At 45.7% G+C, this 20,560-nt stretch overlaps 1 protein-coding gene across 5 annotated transcripts in view; it reads right to left on the reverse strand.

The window, feature by feature from the left end:
- Positions 1-20,560, reverse strand: part of zeb1b (zinc finger E-box binding homeobox 1b) — an 82,341-nt gene that overhangs the window by 32,193 nt on the left and 29,588 nt on the right. For 3 of the 5 annotated variants that reach the window (XM_054751236.2, XM_015975996.3, XM_054751237.2), the window contains exon 2: positions 5,747-5,902. In XM_054751236.2, the coding sequence (XP_054607211.2) occupies positions 5,747-5,902 (156 nt within the window). Of the gene's footprint in view, positions 1-5,746; positions 5,903-10,555; positions 10,723-10,755; positions 10,878-20,560 lie in introns of those variants that run through there. The other 2 variants (XM_054751239.2, XM_054751238.2) reach the window with 2 other exon arrangements.

The following is a 20,560-nucleotide window of genomic DNA, read 5'->3' on the forward strand; positions in this document are numbered from 1 at the left end:
ACACACACACACACACACACACACACACATAACTTTTCTCCCATGACCTCAGCAGCACCAGGATCACATTCCTGGTTGTACGCTGAAGAAAGCCTCTGAGACGTGGCTTCCTGCTGGAGAGGATCAGATGAGCTCTGACTGTGGTTTATAAAATCCTTCCATTGTTGATGTTTAGTTTTTCTCATTGGCTTGAACACGTTTCTTGAAACTACGCCTCGTACTCTCCAAACAGTAAACACAAATCCATAACATCTCACCCAATGTCCCAAACATCGCATTTCAGGTCAAAAAGAAGCTCTACACTCAAAGCATTAACTCTTGCTCAGGGGCGAAAATCCCATTTCATTTTGGGGGGGGGGATGATAAACAGTAAAACTTCAGAGTAATGTTTGGGGGGACATGAAGAAAATGGCTGTCTCCTGCTGTTTTGCATCTTGCAGGATGGACCTCCAGCATGAGCAAGTTCAGTGAAAATCCAGCTGATGAGAGGCGAGATGCCAGCGTATCAGTAAAGAGTACAACTCCACACCCTGTCTAGAGAACATATCCAGTCTGCCTAATAAGTGTTAAAATGGCCACCTATGAGCTTTTTAAGGTTTTATGATTTCTCAAACTTCATCCCTAAAGCAGTTGCTAGCATGTCCTTAAAATAGTATATATTAGTAACTAAATAGCTGCTGGTACCTTTTACTTTTCAACAGCAGAGGAAAAGATGTTTTTCAGCACCTGTTCAACAGGTGGTGTGGTTATTAACTTACTCACTGTTTCTCCCATCCTGCTCGCTCCCAACTCCGAGAGCATCGGAGCAGCGACAGCCTGCCAGTACCAATTTGAGGATCAGTGGAGGAGGAGCCATAATCTTTGAATGAATAAAAACGTATTTATTGTTTTTCTGGCTGTGCTTGGCTTTCACTGGTCATCGTAATAAATCCCTGTTTTATCCCGACTTTATGCCAGACGGGATTTTCGCCTCTGCTTTTGCTGAAAAACCAGACTTTGCCCACAGACCACACACACACGGCCTCAAAAACACACACACTGCAACATAGTTGTAATGTTATGCTGCTTTTGGTTCTTCCCTTTTTTACACGAACACAAAAGATAAAACCAATGCATGTACAGTGGTGCATTTTTATTCATGCACCCTACTGTACATCACCCACTACAAACATCATTCCACCTCAGCATCCTGTCTGTGGTCTGGGCCAGGCCCCTAGCCAGGGGGAGGGGGACCAGCCTCCCTCATAGTCATAGCACGGACAAGGACATGGTCAACTACACCTCCTCCTTCTCCTCCCTGGTGTCTTATGGGCCATTCCCATTTGTACCTGGTCGGCCCGGCCCGGATAGCATAGCTTGCTTACATATCTTGGTGGCCTGCCTTTTTTCAGGGTGCAACAAGACTATTTTCAGCCCTCTTTCTGAGGGGGTCTGCTTCAGGCTGACCAGGACCAACACACCCACTGCTGACAGCAAATTCACACCTTTCATTACAGCAAGCCTCTGATTGGTGGGTCGTATCAGCCCACATGGGCTTAAGGCATGCTCAATTCATTATCATTCATTATCATGCTGATTACCTAGAAGCTGAAAATGACTACGTTTACATGCAGCCAATATTCGGGTCATGATCGGGTTAAGGTCGGTATTTGGGTTTCTGAGTTGATCAGAATAACCCGTTTACAAGCATAAATAGAAAGAGTTACCCCTAACTTGCATAACCCGATTTAAATGCGGACGTTGGGGAAGCATCAGGACGTATGGACTACGTCCAGACGCAATACGCCTCATTTCCGGTTCTTCTTGTTCCGGTATCTGTGAAAACAACAAAATGTTTCCCAGTTCGGAAGAGATAGCGACCGCGTTTGTTTGCGCTTTAGTTTCCTCGTCACTCCAAAAGTGTGGTGCTGTGCCGCGACTCGCCATTTTGCTCCCAACTTGTTGTTTACTTCCGGTGTTCTGGCGCATACAAGACGTCTCGCTACTCAAAGAACAAGATTCCTTGCGAACAGAGCATGCGCAGAACACACTCTTTGATGGGGATATCCCGATATGTGTTTACACGACCAAACATTCGGGTTAGAAAAGGGTTACCCCAGGTGTAGTAACCGGGTTTTTAAAAACCCAGTTATGAGCATATCCGGGTTTTTGGCAGTGTTTACAAGGACCTGCGGAACCGGGTTATTGTGAATATTCGGGTTTCAAAAGGGTTACTGGCTGCATGTAAACACACTCAATGTCTGTGACTGCATTCCTTGCATACCTAAGCAAGGATGTGTGGAATCAACTGGGCCAGGCTGGGGCCGACTGGAGCTATCCGGGCAGGGCCGACCAGGTACAGATGGGAATGGCCCATTAGACTTCCTCCTCCACCTTGGTGTCAAAGACCTCCTTCTCCTCCATCCCCTCCACCCTGGTGTCCTTGAACACCTCCTCCTCTTTCACTTCCTCCTCCATCCTGGTGTCATCTCCTCCACACAGGTTTCCGCAGATCGATGGGCCCACTGTTTCCATTACCCTCTCGAAGGATCTGGGCGGCGGTACTGACGGAAGGATTCTGGGTCTTCCAGGCGCACCACTTGGAGTAAACTGGCATAAACTCCTTGCCTGGCCCTTCTTTCCAGCCACCGTACACTTACTTTCCTAACCTTGAAATGCCGGTGGTGGCGACGCTTCATCAACAACAAAAGTCGAGGCATTTCCTCCGTTTCCAGCTCTGTCTCCGTTTTGTTTGTTTCCTGACATGCAGACAGGGGACTGCCATCTTGGAATCATGTGATCAGAGAAGACGCTTTGATTGGCCACTAGAATATTTCAGCTCAGGAGTGCGCACACGACGAGTTTCTACCCCCCGTGAGGTGGAAAATATCTAACTGGTCAGATATTCACCTCAGCGTCTTGTGAGGTGGGAAACTCTGTGAAAATCAGACGCACATGGCTCAGCAGACTGCTCTCGTGTGCGGCAGGCTTTAATTGTGTGCTAGTTGAGCTCAAGCTGTGCGGACTTCAGTCAACAGAGTAAAGAGGGCTCTGTCCAGCGCCGGCCACTTCCGTACCCCATCTGCATTTGGTGACATGGACGCAACGTCATGTGAAACCCAGCAACGGACTGCTAGTGTTTTCTACATGAACCACATGGTGTCAGCACTGAAAAATGTAGGGATTTGTGTGTAGTTTGACAGTAACAGTTCACCAAATCTGACTGGTGTTGAAGCAGCGAATAGTGCGTGTGGTTCAGGGAAATGGGTGTGCATGTTGGGAAAAATCGCTTTACGGTTTAAAAGATTGATTATAATGCTTAAGCAATCGAGAAAAATGGTAAGTAGGTCATTCTGTCTACTGTAACATCAAATTGGTCATTTGAAATAATTATTTGCGGCTGACATGCGGAGCGATGAAAACTCCTGACAGGAAGTGCTGACCAGGCTGCAGCAGCCCAGCAGCTCCGCTCAAGGCTACAAACCCGAGCGGCGCTCTGTGGTGTAAAGACACGACGTGATGTTGTTTTCACTCCTGCTGTTTGTCTCACTCGGCTGTTTTTCCAGTACAGAGGAAGGCCGGGAGGGCTTCCAGCCTTGCTGAGGTGGCTCTGTGTTATCAGGCTGCTCCCCTGACATGAAACCTTTATGTGCTGACGCAGGAATGTGATGCACGGCTGCACACGTGGAAGATGGGTTAAAGAGCCTTGTGAGCTCTGAACACCCAAACACAACTGCAGTTTCTCTGCCGTATGACACAGCGGCACCTCCTGATAAGTTTACGCCATGGGTCAGACAGAGGTCAGGGGTCATATGCCATGACCCCTGACCTCTGTGCGTCCAGACGTTGGGTATCCTCATTGGTCAAGAGGTTCTCCCACGGACAGAAGACAACATTTCACAATGCTGGGAGACCTTTTGTTCCTACCTCAGGACTGGACGATGGCCTTTCCTGTGCAGCTTGTCACACCAGCTGCTTCCAGCTGGATTTAACATGTGAGGGAGCCTTGGTCTCCCCCAGTCATCATTCTCTCCACCTTTTCCCTAAAATGATAAAAGTTCAACACCAACCATGCTCATGAACGTCTCTGCTAGGGTTGGGTGATTTGTATAATTTTCTAAATTCATATGTGCGTGTGACACGTAATCGTGCACGGACTGAACACAGAAGAAATCCAGTCATGGATTTTTATGGAAGCGCAGCTCATAAGTTTGTTGGAAAAGATTTTTCTTGTATTTGTTCTTGTTAGACCGATGTATAAACGACCCGTATTAAACACGGTTAAAGTGTTAAAACGAAGCCTCGTCGGGCTGCGCAGTGACGCAGTGGTTAGAGCTGTTGCCTTGCAGCAAGAAGGTCCTGGGTTCGCTTCCCGGCCTGGGGTCTTTCTGCATGGAGTTTGCATGTTCTCCCTGTGCATGCATGGGTTCTCTCCGGCTTCCTCCCACAGTCCAGAAACATGACTGTTAGGTTGATTGGACTGTCTAAATTGTCCTTAGGTGTGTGTGTGTGTGTGTGTGTGTGTGTGTGTGTGTGTGTGTGTGTGTGTGTGTGTGTGTGTGTGTGTGTGTCTCTGTGTTGCCCTGCGGTGGACTGGCTCTCTGTCCACAGTGTACCCCGCCTGATTGCCCGTTGACCGCTGGAGATGGGGGCCCAGCCCCCCCGCGGCCCCACATGGACAAGCGGGTTCAGACGATGGATGGATGGAAAGAAGCCTCGTCTTCGTTTCCCCTGCAGTGGCCACCACTGCGCTGTCTTCCTGAACAAAGACTACTGGCTTTCTTTCTTTTACTCAAGTAGGAAATAAAATGAATCACTGCTGCAGCCCGAGGTCACATGATTTATTTTTCCCTCACTTCTGTTTTTAAAATAATAATAAATAAGCATTTAATACCATTACATTTCTATTGATTTTAACGAATAATTAGTTCAAACAAGCTGAACAGAGTCCCCCAGTAATAAACACACGTTCCTCCTGCTCCACGTAGACCTGAGCTGCTCACCTGATGCGTGGATTGTACATCTCCTCCTCCTCCTTTCCCTCTGTTAGAGGGAGGAGGAGCAGGGTGATGAAGGAGGAGTGTCTGCTCAGTGGTGCCAGAACAACCAAACTCCAGGTCAAACAAACCACTCCACGTTTTCATGTTCTCTTGATAAATGAGCCATCCAGCTCCAGTCCAACTGCTAAAGGTGCTGCACCCGGCTGTGCCTTTGCACCTAGAGCCTTTAAGCAACAGTCCTCAGGCCTTGAGCCTGGGTTCAAACACCAACATCTTTCAGCACTCACAATTGTTCTAGAACAGGACAAGTGTGGCTTCAGCCCTTCCTGTGGTAGGGAGCCTCCACCGATGCCTAGGCCTGACCCAGTCCACTGGAGTTGTAAAACTGTCCGTCAGCACTACGGCTGCGGGGGCGATTCTGTGTGTGAAGGTCTTTCCTAGCGTTGGCATTGTCTCCATTTAATCCCAAGCTTCCTGCTATAGTCTGCAGCCCTCTGCATGGAGGAGCACTTCCTCGTGCTCGGTGTTTCACAATGAGACGTGTCAGGGCTGAAGTCACACTTCACCTCTCCAGCTGGGATCAGAACTAAACACAAGGCAGCTTTGATCCGTAGCTCTATGATTAGATGTTTAGTTTAATTAAAAACATAAAATAACCGATGATAACTCATTTAAAATACATTTTATTTTCATTGTGGCATAAAAGCATGAAACATAACTACTGTTTAAACACCAACACCTCGGCGCGGCTGCTGCTGATGTCTCACCTAGATCCCAGCTGTGCCCGCTCGGGAGCTCATCGTCTGGCAGCGTGCTGTCACATTCAGCTGCATCCGCCAGGCTGCCGTCCTCCTCCACAATGTGTAGCTTGTCTTCATCGTCTGAGTCTGAGCCCGGCTCCACCACGCTGCTGTAGTTGGCCACTGCACAAGAAATACAGGTTGGTGTTTGTTGATGCACCGGTAAGTAGTTACAGCTGAGGATGTGAGGTGAGAGGGAGGGGCGGAGCGATGAGAACACCTGTGCGAATACTAATAGGGCTCCAGCAGGGACGCGCGCGTGTGTGTGTGTGTGTGTGTGAGTGTGTGTGTGTGTGTGTGTGTGTGTGTGTGTGTGTGTGTGTGTGTGTGTGTGTGTGTGTGTGTGTTATGCCACCTGTCAGCCTGTATTAGTTACCAGTACAGGAGTGAGTGGCTGGCATGGTTGGTCACAAAGAACTTCCAGCATTTCTGTGTTAGGAAGGATGTCCCAACCCTGACCCAAACACAGCATATCCCTGACAGAGCTTAACATTAGTGACTCTGCCTCGCTTCACCAGTCAGGTAAACATACTGGCTCCTGACCTGTATGATGGATCTTGGAGGCCTCATGCTGGGACATCCCAGATGAGAGCAGACCATCTTTTAGATTTTGGAGCCTTGAGGCGTGAGAGACGGAACAAACAAGTCCAATAAAAGACGTATAACCTGTGACCTGTCGCAGATCTGTAGGAAATACGTCTGGAATGTCAAATCCATACACTTTTCTGTAATTTTGGCTCTTAGAGAGACAGATCAAAGGGTGCCTCCTCCCTGCTCTCCCTTTCATTCAGCTGGTGGTTGGGCGCAGCAACAGCAGCTCCTGTTTGCCCTCGTGCCTTTCCTCTGTCTCTATATTTAGACTCCCTAACTGAGGTACACCACTTATCTCATTCTGAGCTCAGGGCCAGGCAGACGGCGGTAAAACTACCACAGGCATCCTCAAAGAAGACAGAATCTGCCGTCACTGAGTCTGCCCTTGTGGTTCAAGGAAGCCAACCACTACAAAAAACCCAACAGTAACCAGATGAACACAGAGCTGCCACACAAAACCTGTATGCTGTCTCAAAGTGAGGCGCCTGATTCTGTGCAGAGGTAAACAAAAGCCTTCCTCCTGAGGAGTCAGGAAGGTCGACACTAAGAAAACGACATTATCGTGGTTAGCTGTTTCAAATGTTCCACACCCATTAGAGAACGTTTCTGCTGGGTTTGTACTCAGATCGTGAAAAGTATCTCCACACAACCAGACAGAGGGTTCTAGAGGCTTTCCACCATGTCTGGAAAAGTCAGAGCAACCAATTTGCTTGTCCCACTTCCCAGCACAGGCTACCTTAAGCAACATCAAGTGACTCTTACTCATCTGACTGGGATGGAAGAAAGCAGAAGGCCTGCAGTATAAATAGCACCTCAGTCCATATCTTTAGTTGAGTATGAACACAGTTACAGCTCTGGTAGCCTGGCCTGCCAGACTCGTCCTGTTTAATTCTGCACAGAGAAAGAGTCTGGTAACTCAGCCAGAGAGACACATGAGGGGCAGGACTAGGAAGCTCAAAAATAACCAATCAGAAAAAAGACAGAAACGCCGACTGTACCACTGTAGTTTTTTAGCTGTAGTAAAAAATGGCGTCTGGCGACAGCGTAAACATCTTTCTTTAGAAGGAAGGCTTTTAGCGCTTCTACTTGGTGTTTTAAAGGCATTCAAGTCATTTAGACCAGAGGAAAGAGCCGCAGCGAACTCCGCATCAGTCTCCATGTTTATGACAAACAAGTTTGGAGTATCCCGAGGTTCTCTGGGGGTGGGTTTACTGGGGGTGCTGCCCCACTCTGGTGGTTCTTGGGTGGCCTCAGTGGGTGGACTCCTGGTGGCCGTGTGTGAGGCCCTACAAGATCATGACGGTGGCCACAGGTCGCTGCCCGATAGCTGTATCATCCCTGGGTGGGTCTGGGCGAGGGCATGGTGGCTAGGGGTGTGGGGGTAGTCATCCCCGGGTGGGGATCTGAGCTGGGCTGGGGATTAGGTCCTGGCTTGTGTGCTGCCAGCAAGATGGCAAGAGGATGCGGCGGTGATTGGCCATGGCTCGAGGGCCTTGGGTGGACCTTGATTCTTTCTGTACTGGCAAGAATACTTCTGGTCCATCTCAGGGGAGGGGAATGTCCGGGAAGGGGGAGGACCCAATGTTTTTTGGTATATTCTTACTGTGTTGCTTTTCTAACAGCATTGTTGGTTCTTTTTTAAAACACTGAAAAGGTTTCCTTTTACCTTGCTGCTGAAAGTTTCGTTCGCGGCTGTGAACTTCCTCAGAGCTGACGCTGATGGTGGCGTCACTTCCTACTCCGTTTATCCGCGGGCAGCAGAGGATGTTGTCACCCTCTGCTGCCCGCTCTCCTCTCTCTGATGATGCAGCCCCATGCACGATCCAATGTGTAAACCCCATCGTCTCTGTTCATGGTCCCACATCCACGTCTCCTTATCTCTATGGCTTCCTTTATCCATGACTTGAGTGGGCAAATGCTCACATTCGATGGCGTCTGGCACGTTGGAGAGGTGTTCTCTTCACGGATGAATCTCGGTTTACATTGTTCAGGGCAGATGGCAGACAGCGTGTGTGGTGTCGTGTGGGTGAGCGCTTTGCTGATGTCAATGTTGTGGATCGAGTGAACCATGGTGGTGGTGGGGTTATGGTATGGGCAGGCATCTGTTACGGACGAAGAACACAGGTGCATTTTATTGATGGCATTTTGAATGCACAGAGATACCGTGATGAGATCCTGAGGCCCATTGTTGTGCTGTACATCCATGAACATCACCTCATGTTTCAGCAAGATGATGCATGGCCCCATGTTGCAAGGATCTGTACACAATTCTTGGAAGCTGAAAATGTCCCAGTTCTTGCATGGCCAGCATACTCACCGGACATGTCACCCGTTGAGCATGTTTGGGATGTGCTTGACCGGCGTATGCGACAGCGTGTACCAGTTCCCACTAATATCCAACAACTTCACACAGCCATTGAAGAGGAGTGGACCAACATTCCACAGGCCACAATTGACAATCTGATAAACTCTATGCGAAGAAGATGTGTTGCACTGCATGAGGCAAATGGTGGTCACACCAGATACTGACCAGTTCTGAGACCCCAGACCCCTAACAAAGCAAAAAACTGCACATTCCAGGGTGGCCTTTTATTGTGGGCAGTATAAGGTACACCTGTGCACTACTCATGATGTCAGATCAGCATCTTGATGTGGCACACCTGTGAGGTGGGATGGATTATCTCAGCAAAGCACAGGTGCTCACTATCACACATTTAGACTGATTTGTGAACAATGTTTGAGAGAAATGGTAATACTGTGTATCTGGAAGGAATTTTAGATCTTTAAGTCCATCTCATGAAAAATCGGAGCAGAAACAAAGGTGTTGCGTTTATATTTTTGTTGAATGTACGTAAAAACTACAAAAATGGTTTAATATTATAAATAAAACACAGCTAGATGTGGATGTATAAACCAGTTGGTAAACTCTGTAATTTGTTGTATGTAAAGCTAAAAGACTGAAAAAGCTAGTCAGGGTGATGCTGCGGCCACTATTTTTAATTCATTTTATACTTATTTTAAACAGTTTTGGGTTAAATAAGCTGCTTTGTATCCTGACGTCGTGTAAGAATGTTGCTGTGAGTAATGTGTGTTTACTGGTTCTGAAAATGTTAGTTTAATGCTTTTCTGGGTTTTGAAAATGTATTGAACGTGTTTAAAGCTAAAGCTAAGCCTGTTACTCTCATTCCTTTGAACTAGATGGGTTTTTATACCAAGCGCTGTTTGAGGTAAAAGGCAAGTTAAATAGGTCAGAAGTCCCGAAAATATTCATATACTGTGACTTGTGCCATGTAAAAGGGTAACAGGACATATGTAGGTGATTTTGTGGTCACAGCACACAAACGTTTAATATATATTTGCTTATGAAGGACAGTTCTTATGCCGTATCTCAAAAATACATGTGATTTCATTAAAATGGCAGAGGCATGGCATCGAAGAGCATCAATGGTTGTCTGTCTCGTTATTTCCCTGTTTTACAGGAACATTTAATCTGGTTTAAAGGCCTAAATCCTTGGTCTGTTACAGAGGTAGTCATAGACTAGAATCAGGGTGATGGTGTGGCACCCTCTGGATGTGAGAGCATCCATGAGCACAGATCCTGATGGTGGTGCAATGAAAACAAAACATGGTTCTGGTCCCTGTAGTCAGCTGATTATCCAGAGGAAGTACCGCCAACACGTCCACCAGCAGGACCCAAACATGTTACCTGGCCAGCCTGGAGACATATTACCCAGAAGCCTTCTGACCAAATGCCTGAAGTGATTAAATTGGTTTGGCAAACTGGTCTCAAGGTCTAGAAAGAGGATTCTTAGATGTGATGTGTGCAGCACTTCCTGTTGACGGTGAGTCAGCGCCAGAACCACCCAGCTGGTTTCTGATGTGAGGAAGCAGAAGATGGAGAAACAGAAGAAAATTCCACGGTGCAGGGTAAACATCTGGAGAACAGGACAGTGAGGTGTTCTCCGAGCAGGCTGCTGCTGCATGTCTATATTAGGCTAGTATAACACAGGCCTGTTGCATTTTAGAGGCAGGTGACTGGACATTCCTGCCTGTATTAGGTCTGACTACTTACTGTGGGGAAGTATCAGGAACAGCGAGAGCCAGTGAGGTGGAGGGAAGGGGGAGGAATGGATGAGGTACCTGGCCAAACCAATCCAAGTGGAAAAAGCCTTTAAATGTTCTTACCTGTACACAAGCCTCTTCTATCAAATCAGTCAAAGTCTCCACAGGTCTACCTGATCCATCCAATAATATGTTATTGTGTAGGTTCATACAGAGAGCCAGGCAGCAGAGAAGAGTGTGCACATGACCACACGAAAAGGAGGGAAGGAAAGGAACGGCAGAGCAGAGAGGAACTGCTACTGGCCCAAACCGATGACACTGACCTGTCACATGCAGCTCCTTGGTACTGATGCTTGGGGGGAGCACACACACACACACTTTGATAGCAAAGCCATGGGTGAGACACGGCCCACGGTATCTATCACATCCCCCCGAGGCCGGATATCTTACACAACATCAGCCCTGCTGTCCCAGGCTGCTGCTTCGTTTGTCACAGAGAAGCCACACTGGAGAAGTTCCCCCACCCCCACACCAGAACAGGGCGGGTTGGGAGGGATAGGGTGGCCAACCACAGCTGCTCACACCACAACTCCACTGCTAAAATACCACCATGCCTGTCCAATGGGCAGCTGTGGAAATCTGTATGGCCTAGCCAGGCAAAGAGGAGCACACGGGTGTAGAAATGTTGGACTCTAAACAATGAGTAGAAGAAGATATTTTATATAGCACCTCTAAAGATAAAAATCACGAGGCGCTTCAAAAAAGCAAAAATTAAAGTATATAAAAATGTTGAAAACGATTAAAAACATGCTAAAAAGTAGAAAATAAAAATTGTAAGGAAAGGGAGAGAGAAAATGAAAAGGAAAGAGGGAAATCAATGGAGTAGAAGGGTGTAGTGTCCCTCGCTGCAGCTCTAGTCACTATTCTGTCATTTGTAGGTGAGAGGCAGGCAGGTGAAGAATCCACCTGTGCTGGTGTTAATCCACTCCCACAACCAAGCCCCAAATGGTGAAACACACAAGTGACATTCTCTTGTAGGTCCGACATGTTGCTACCAGACAAACAGCGTGAGCAGTCAGGTCGCATTCGAGACCTGGGTCGTACAGTGTGAGCATGACTCGTGAGATTTGCTCTGCAGGAAGTTGAGCTGAACACTATGAGTGAAACAGTCGCAGTGTCCACCCGGTACCCTGTGGAGAAAATGTTGGTCACTTGTACCTAGGGCTGCTTGTTTATGCCAAAATTTGTAATCACAATTATTATGACTGCAATTGAAATCTTGATTATTTAAGATGATTTTTTCATTAATTTAGATTTTATTTATTCAGTAATTTTTTTTTAATTTAACCTAGTACACAGTCTCTTGTGTGACCAGAGAGACACAACGTCTCAGACTAGACAGGAATGCCTTTGTCTAGGGTCTCACTTTCAATGAATAAACATCTGAGAGCGTAAAGAATAAATTGAGGCCAAGTGGTAATGTAGATAATAAACATGCTTTAAGAACATACACACACACACACATGGTTGTCACTAGGGCTGAACGATTCTGGAAAGTAATCTAATTGCGATTTCTTTCTTCAATATTGTGATTTATTTCACGATAATTTTCTCAAGGGGCTTTTCTCATATTTTTCAACTAACGGAAGCCCAAAAAAAAAAACATATGTAACTTGTACTGAACATAAACAAGTTTCTGTATCTACATACAGTATTTATCTACAAGTTTACTTGTCTACGTATACATAAACACTCACAAGTAAAGACAACAGTTTGTATTTGAAGATGCAATACTTTACAGCCAGGAGCATCCCTTGAAACTCATTTGACTGATGGCATATTTTTACTTTTTATTAGACTCCAAATGTAATCATTTGGCACGTTCCTAATTCATAATTTGTAAGAATTTAATCAGCAATATTCGCATTAGCATCCCTGTGGTTTTTCCATGTATATTAGCATTGTTCTAACCACTCGCTGCCAGTCAAATAGCAGCCTTTGCGAATAGAAAAGCTAATTTTGTCACATCGCAATTTAATTGCAAATGCAATTAATCATTCATGCCTAGTTGCCACTCACACAACCGAACAAAAAGAAAATAGTCTACAGTATTTAAATACTTTGGGGAAAAAAGGGTTTATGGAGAAACATTGATCAGCTGTAAAGATCAGTCCCATACATTTTCAAGAGATATTGTTTGATTATGTTATGAATGTGGAAAATATATCTAAAATATAATAAATATAATTATAGCTATAGTTTTGTTTTTTGTTTTCTTTATCCATCCAGCTGAAGCAGCTTCTAATTTTTAATGTCTTTCTTTTTTATTAATTATTTTCTGAGTATTTGTTTCACCATCGGCAAACTACCGGCAACCCACCACTACTCAACAGTCCCCTAAGTTTCTCACCCTCCAGACAAGCCCCGGGTTCATCACCTCCAGGGCCCTAAGCTGACACCGTTGACACTGACAGTGCATGTAAGGGTTAGACCTGACATGCACTGTGAGCTGTACGGTCTTATATAGAAAGAAATAAACCGATCTTTTACATGGTGCCTCTCAAGGAACAAATCACAAGGCGCTTCACACAAAAAAAGAAAGGTATAGAAAAGATTTGAAAAAATGATTAAAAACATATTTTAAATGAGAGAAAAAATTGAAATTGTGATTTAAAAAATAATAATGTCAGGGAAGGGAAAGAGAAAATGAATAGGAAAGAGGGAAATCAGTGGATCACGAGGAAAGGCGGCATAAGTAGAAAGAGCAGAATGAGGAAAGAATGGTGACGAGGTTCATGCAAAAGCCAGCCTGAACAAGTGAGACTTTTCTTTTTAAAGGAGACCACTGGTCTCAGGCTCAGGGGGAGAGAGGTCCAGACTCTGGGGGCCACAGCAGCAGATGATCTGTCACCTTTGGTCTTTAGCCTGGTGCTGCACAACCAGTAGGCTTTGGTCACTGGACCTCTGGGACCTGCTGGGGGTGTAGGGACTGAGAAGATCACCAATGTAAGATGGTGCTTATCCATGTAAGGCCCTGTAGACCAGAACCAGGATCTTGCAATGAACCCTGAATTTGACTGGTCAGAAGCCGAGCACAGGCATTCTGGTTCTGCTCAGACACGTGAATAGAGAGTTGCAGTAGTCTAAGCGTGAGGAAATGAAGGTGTGGATAACTTCCTCAAGTTCAGAGTGGGACAGAATGGGACTCAGCTTAGCAACGTTCCTGAGATGGAAGAAGAGAGAACTGACATGAGAATCCAGGATGAGAGCTGGGTCAAAGGTCACGCCAAGATTCCTGACAGAAGGTTTGGTGTGAGAAGCAAGCTGACCAAGAGAGTCTCTGACTTTGGGAACCAGCTTGTCTGGGGCACAGATGAGGATCTCAGTCTTACCTTCATTCAGCTGTAGAAAGCTCCCAGCCATCCAGGTTTTGATAGAGTCTAAGCAGGTGTGTAACAGCTGCAGCTTAGACATCTCATGGGGCTTAAAGGAGATGTACAGTTGGATGTCATCTGCATAAAGATGGTAGGAGACTTCTTTAAAGGAGCTCAGGATGTGCTGAAGAGAGAGCAGATAGAGGAGGAAGAAGAGAGGCTTCAGCACAGAACCTTGCTGGACACCATGGGTAAGGGAGGTGGTGGAGGACCTAAACTTGGAGACGGCCGCAGAAAAGGAGCGCTCAGAGATATAAGAGGAGAACCACTTCAGAGCATCTCCTGATAGGCCTACCCAGTCTCTCAGCCTCTCCAGTAGCAGATGATGGTCAACAGTGTCAAAGGCTGCAGTCAGGTCCAGCTGGACCAGAACAGAACAGTCCCCTGCATCACTGTGAGTCAGAAGTCATTAGAGACCCTAAGAGGAGCTGTTTCAGTAGAATGACCTCTACGAAAACCTGACTGGAAGCTATCATAGATGTTATGTTCATCAAGAAGAGCTGTGAGTTGTTTAGCCACAACCTTTTCCAAGATCTTGGAGATGAACGGAAGTTTAGAGATGGGTCTGAAGCTGCTATGGAGAGAGGCGTCAAGACTCGTTTTTTAAGAAGCGGGTGAATTACAGAGTTCTTAAAGTAAGCAGGGACCTGACCAGAAACCAGAGAAGCATTAATTATAGAAAGCACGCTGGGACCGATGGACTGAAAAGCACTTTTAAACAAAGATGAGGGTAAGATGTGGAGTGGGCATGCAGAGGTCTTCATAGAGTTAACTAGTTTGGTTAACTCAGGCAAAGAAACAGGAGCAAAGCTATCTAGGATGATGGGCCTGGTTGGAGTCGGGAGACGCAGCGATAAGGCTGAAGGAGAGATGCTAGATCTAACCTTATTGACTTTGTCCTCAAAGAAAGACATAAAGTTCTCACAGTCTGCAACAGAGTGGATGGAGGCTGTAGGAGAGGCAGGAGAGACGATGCTGCTGATGGTGTTAAACAGCACCTTGGGGTTCCCTTTGCTCTGGGACACCAGGTTGGAGAAATAGGAAACCCTAGCGTCTCTGACTGCAGAGTTAAAGCATGTCAGAAGATCCTGACAGGTGCAGCAGATGGACGTGGAGATGGGTTTTCTTCCACAAGTGCTCAATTTTTCTGCATTGGCACTTCAGGCTGCGAAGGCTGTCATTAAACCAGGGAGTAGGGTTCACTGCAGGAACTGATCTGGTTCTGACAGGACAGATGTTGTCCAGAATGGAGAGGCAGTGCTCGTTAAACTGAGAAGTTAAGGAATCTGGGTTGTTATCAGAAGATCAGGGTGGATCAAAAGCAGCAGAAAAATTGCTAGCTGTGCTCTCATTAAGAAAACGAGAACTAACCATACGGCAAGCAGGAGGTGGGGACACAGAAACCGACAAGTTATAGAAAATACAATGGTGATCTGAAATATAAACGTCCTCAGGACAAACACTGTCAGCATTTAGACTCAGGGTAAAAACAAGGTCTAGAGTGTGCCCCCTGGTGTGTGTGGGGCCAGAAACATGCTGGGTAAAGCCGAAGGAGTCCATAAGGCTGGAGAAATTCATAGCAAAGTGATCAGAGGGATCATCAACATGGATGTTAAAGTCACCAACAATCACCAGTCTGGACAGCTTCACAGTGGAGGATAGAAAGTCACTAAACTCCTGAAGGAAAGAACTATTTGGACCAGGTGGACGATAGACCACAGCACAGTAGAACGGGTCTTTATGCCCGACTTTAATCAGCTGCAGTTCAAAGGAAGCAATGTGAGCAGATGTTGTAGAGCTACATGGAAGATGGTCTCTGAAAACAACAGCTAGGCCTCCACCACGACCAGAACCGCGGGGCTGGCTGAGACAAGAATAACCACTCAGGCAGAGTTCAATCAGAGCAGAATAATCAGATGTTTGCTGCCAAACGTCAGTCAGAAACAGAAAATCCACATTTTTAGAGGATTAAATCATTGAGCAGGAAGAACTTGTTGTTAACGGAGCGGGTATTTAATAGAGCCATGCTGAGTGAGGTGGAGGAATCAGAAACTACAGAAACAGCTGGAGTTAGTGGATGTGGAATCTAGACATAAAATAGCAGGGTTATATCCATGGTGTTTCTAAAAACCACTTATGGAGGGAGTAGGAGGAGAAACCACTGAAGAATGAGAATAAATTTTTCTGTCAATGTGAGGTGCTGTGTGCACATTAATGGGGACAAAAATTAATTTATTGATATTAGCAAATGGCTGCAATAAAACAATGACTGAAAAGTTGACGGGGGTCTGAATACTTTCCGTACCCACTGTATATCAGGATCAGTATAGTTATTGACCAGTATGAAAATTAATATAATGATAGGAATTTTTCCATATAGGCCAGCCATAGGTGAACACACACACACACACACACACACACACACACACACACACACACTTCTTATAGCTCACCCCGGAACACACGTTGCTGTATTTAGATGAGCATCAGGTTGATGGTACCTAGACATGTTTCAAACACTATATCGTACAAAATCCACTGTTTGGAGCTTTTGACCATATTTAGGCCCGAGCAGCGAAAGCGCTGCAAAGGCCTCTTGTTTTGCTCTGTTTATTTCTTTCTTTCTTTTTTATTATTCTCGTGCCCCTTTGAACGGCTTTTTGGGGACCTTAACATACCCCAAAACTCACAATATTTTGCAAACTTGTCAAGCCTGGTGAAAAATTTGATACTTTAAAGGTCACAAAAAAATCGCAAAGAAAATGGCTGAACAGCGCCCCCTAGAAGGTGAAAAATACCCCTCTCCATAAAGCTTAGTTTATCGTACGGTTATGAAATTTGGTACACTTGTAGTACTCATCAGTCCGCACAGAAAGTCTCTTGCAACCATGGTCAATGTCAAACAGGAAGTCGGCCATTTTGGGTTGAAATGGCGTATTTTTTGCCGTTTTGGCCGTTTTTAGGGTCCGTTTCTGAATGGATTGCTCGATCATTTTTTGCACGATCGTCTCAAAAATTATGTAAAATTGCTCAGAAGAGGTGGGCGAACAAAATGAGACAATAAAATTGACTTTTCGTAAATACTGAAGGGGCGGGGCCAGGCCTCGAAGTTTGACTACTCGCCAAAAAAATTTAAATTGCTATAACTTCATAAATGAATGGAATAGCGTTACCAAACTTTCTGTGGTCATTCGTCATCAACCCACAAAGTAAATTGAATGGTCGGATGATGACATCACACAAGCCCTGCCCCCTCAGGACCAAAAAGGTCAAGTTTTACTGTGAAAGGTCCCAAATTGCCCCATTTCACTTAATCACCACAAATTTGTAGCTGGTAACTCAAGACAAGTGGGGGTTGCTTAGCGTCACTTTATGGGAGTTTTCGGCAGAAGGCGGGGCTGTGGCGGCGCGGCGAAGTCAGGCGTACCGCCGTGGCCTTACGTTTGCCTCCCATTTCGTCAATTCTAAAGATATCGTCACGAAACTTCTTGTGGGTGATCCTAGTCCGGCCCCCCAAAAGATCTGATGTGAACATCCGGTGGGCGTGGCCTATTTTCTGAATTAGCGCCCCCTAGGACCATTAAAACTGTCAGCCCCAAGCCATGCTTTGACTGAGGATTACGAAATTTGATACACTAATGTGGTGTCTCAGGACCAACAAAAAAAGTCTCTTGGAGCCAAGTGCAAAGTCGCACAGGAAGTCGGCCATTTTGGTCCAAGTGCGCGATTTAGTGGTTTTCACACACGTTGTTTGGAGAGTGATGCTCCGTCGCCCTTTTCACCAATCGCCTTCAGACGTCTGCTATATACTCTTAAGACATAGAGGAAAAAATTCAACCGTCGGATTTTAAATAAGTATAAAGGTGTGGGCGTGGCGAAGCCTCAAATTTTGACCTTTCGCCACGCCACTCTTTTTTTCACAGCTCCCTATTGGACTCCTTTTACCCAATCACCAGGAATCTCTGCCAAATAGCAGCAGACAAGTTGAGGTCACTTGGTCTCCTGTACTGGTAGGTTTTGAAAAAAGGCGGGGCTTTGGGAGCATGGCGAAATTCGCCATCACGCCATGGAAATTCGTTTGCCTCTCATTTCTTCAATTATCGTGATTTCACCTCGAAATTTGATCTGAGTGATCCTAGTCTGATCCCCAATAGAAATGGTCAGCTTAAGTTTGTGGGCGTGGCCTATTTTCTGAAATAGCGCCCCCTAGGACCATTAAAACTGTCAGCCCCAAGCCATGCTTTGACTGAGGATTACGAAATTTGGTACACTAATGTGGTGTCTCAGGACCTACAAAAAAGTCTCTTGGAGCCAAGTGCAAAGTCGCACAGGAAGTCGGCCATTTTGGTCCAAGTACTCGATTTAGTGGTTTTCGCACACATTGTTTGGAGAGTGATGCTCCATTGCCCTTTTCACCAATCACCTTCAAACTTCTGCTATACACTCTTAAGACATAGAGGAAAAAATTCAACCGTCGGATTTTAAATAAGTATTAAGCTGTGGGCGTGGCTAAGCTTCAAACTTTGACCTTTTGCCATTACATTTCTTGACTTAATAACTCCCATGTGCATGATCAGATCTATATCAAACTTTGTCTGTGTGATCACTGACCACATCTGAAGACAATGACAATGTGGACAGCTGACATCACGTAAGTCCCGCCCCCTGACTACAGGAAGTATATTGTTTTATGGTGAAATGCCCATATTTGTCATGATCTGAAAGCTTTCTAGTGCCCCCTAGATAAGTTTAACCTACAATAACTTCAAAAAACGTGGTCAGAAAAGCATTACAGGTAGTCTGTGTCATCACACCACCAGAGTCGTAAAGATAGAGTATGCCCTAGTGGTGAGACGTGTAATATAATGGTGTGCTCAGAGGGGATGCTGAGTCAGGGTGAGGTGCGGACGAGGTGATCGCGTTTTATGGTGTCGAGGTGGTCGACGTTTCTGTTCCGCGGACGTGCCCTGGTGCCCCGGGCTGCTGGCCAGGCCGGAGCGGCGTGGAGCTGCGAGGGCCGAACGACGCTGCTTGCAGCTTTAATTTATGGTTATTTCTTCGTGAGAGACATTACTAAGAGGTCATTGGCTTTACTCATTCATTTTGTGCATTTTATTTACGTTCCTTTTGACTTTCATCATTTGTTAGATTTATTTCTTTGAAGGATTTTGAAAGTAAACAAGGAGCTGTTCTGGAGCAACTGAGAGGTTTGGAGATGAGACGGTGAGGAGGAGGACCGTTTATTTTGGTGACTGAACTGTAATGACCACCTACTGCTGCTTCTTCCTAGGTGCTCAAACTGGAAGCCAACAGAAAAATGGAGCGAGAAAGTAGAAAGGGACAAGACAGCTCTCCATATGACTGAAACAAGAGGCCCACCACATTCAATAACACATCTGCTTGGTGTCTGGAACATACATGCACCAACTATTCTACTCAATAAATCCACATACAGTCTAAACCAGGAGTAATCAGTTCCAGGCCTGGAGGGCCGGTATCCAGCACGGTGTTAATCAAGTTTAATGATTCTCTTTGCAACAATCTTCACAAGAATGCAAAGCAGTAAAATGACAGTTCCTATTGACCAGATATTTCCCAAATTTGATCGTTTATTTTGACGGAGAAACCTCATGGCTGCAGATGCGCTGACATTTTAATTGTTACGGACATCGCAGAGGTAGCTAAATCAATCAAGAAAAAATTCCCATCAAAACATCTGATTTGGACACTGAGCTCCGCACAGCTTGCTGTAAGGTGGACCAGCTGAAGATGTGGAGAGGGGCTTGGAGCGCGTCAGTCACCGGCAGCAGCAGAACCAGAGCCATGCGAGAAGATTCCTCCCACTGAAGCGAGTGTTTTCCAAACCCTGTCGCTCAGAGAGACTTGTCACTTAGAAAATGTTCCTGATGATGAAACTTAGGCTGAACAGCGCTTGTTCCTGTCTCCAATGTGGCGACGCATCCATGAGCCAGTCTGAGGAAAAAGTCCAGAATCTCATATCCTCTTCAGCTCAGAAAGCTCCTATAGAGACGTCTGAGTACGCACAAGCAGGTGACCCGTCTTTTCAGGTCTTTATCATTTTTGTTCAGATTTTAAAATATGTCAATCTTTACATTTAGAGTTGGCATACAGATAAAAAATGAATGCAACGGGGGTGTGGCTATGGCCCACTCACTTATAACCAGGGCCCACCCACTCAGATGGCACCCTAAAAATGGTTTATGTAAATTTATTTTTTTTAGAGGGGTGTCTTTTCAGTCCATCATACAATGAAATGAAACAGAATTAATTTTTTAATTGATAGTAATTCTGATATTATATTTATATATATCTAGCCTGGCAAGCCAGACTAAATAAATGTATTATTTAGTCTGGCCATGCTCCATTGACAGCTCTCGGTTGTGGGGCGGGTTCTACCGTTGTCTTTCAAATGATCTCCGCATTCCACTGGACAATGAATGTGACTTACTCTTGTTTCACTCTGTTGCATCATCCCACCCACCAGGCATATAGAGTGCCCTGATTGGCCCACAAAGTGGATAAAGCTCTGTGATTTGTTCACTAAGCAGATAGAGCACTATGATTGGCCCACCATTATGGACCAATCACAGCTCTTTATGTGTTTGAAACCCCTCTAGAGAGCTGTGATTGGCTTGCCAGAGTCCTGGTAGGAGCTGCTGAGGTTCCAATGGAG

This window comes from Nothobranchius furzeri, chromosome 7 (genome assembly GCF_043380555.1).
Source record: "Nothobranchius furzeri strain GRZ-AD chromosome 7, NfurGRZ-RIMD1, whole genome shotgun sequence".
Taxonomy (NCBI): domain Eukaryota; kingdom Metazoa; phylum Chordata; class Actinopteri; order Cyprinodontiformes; family Nothobranchiidae; genus Nothobranchius; species Nothobranchius furzeri.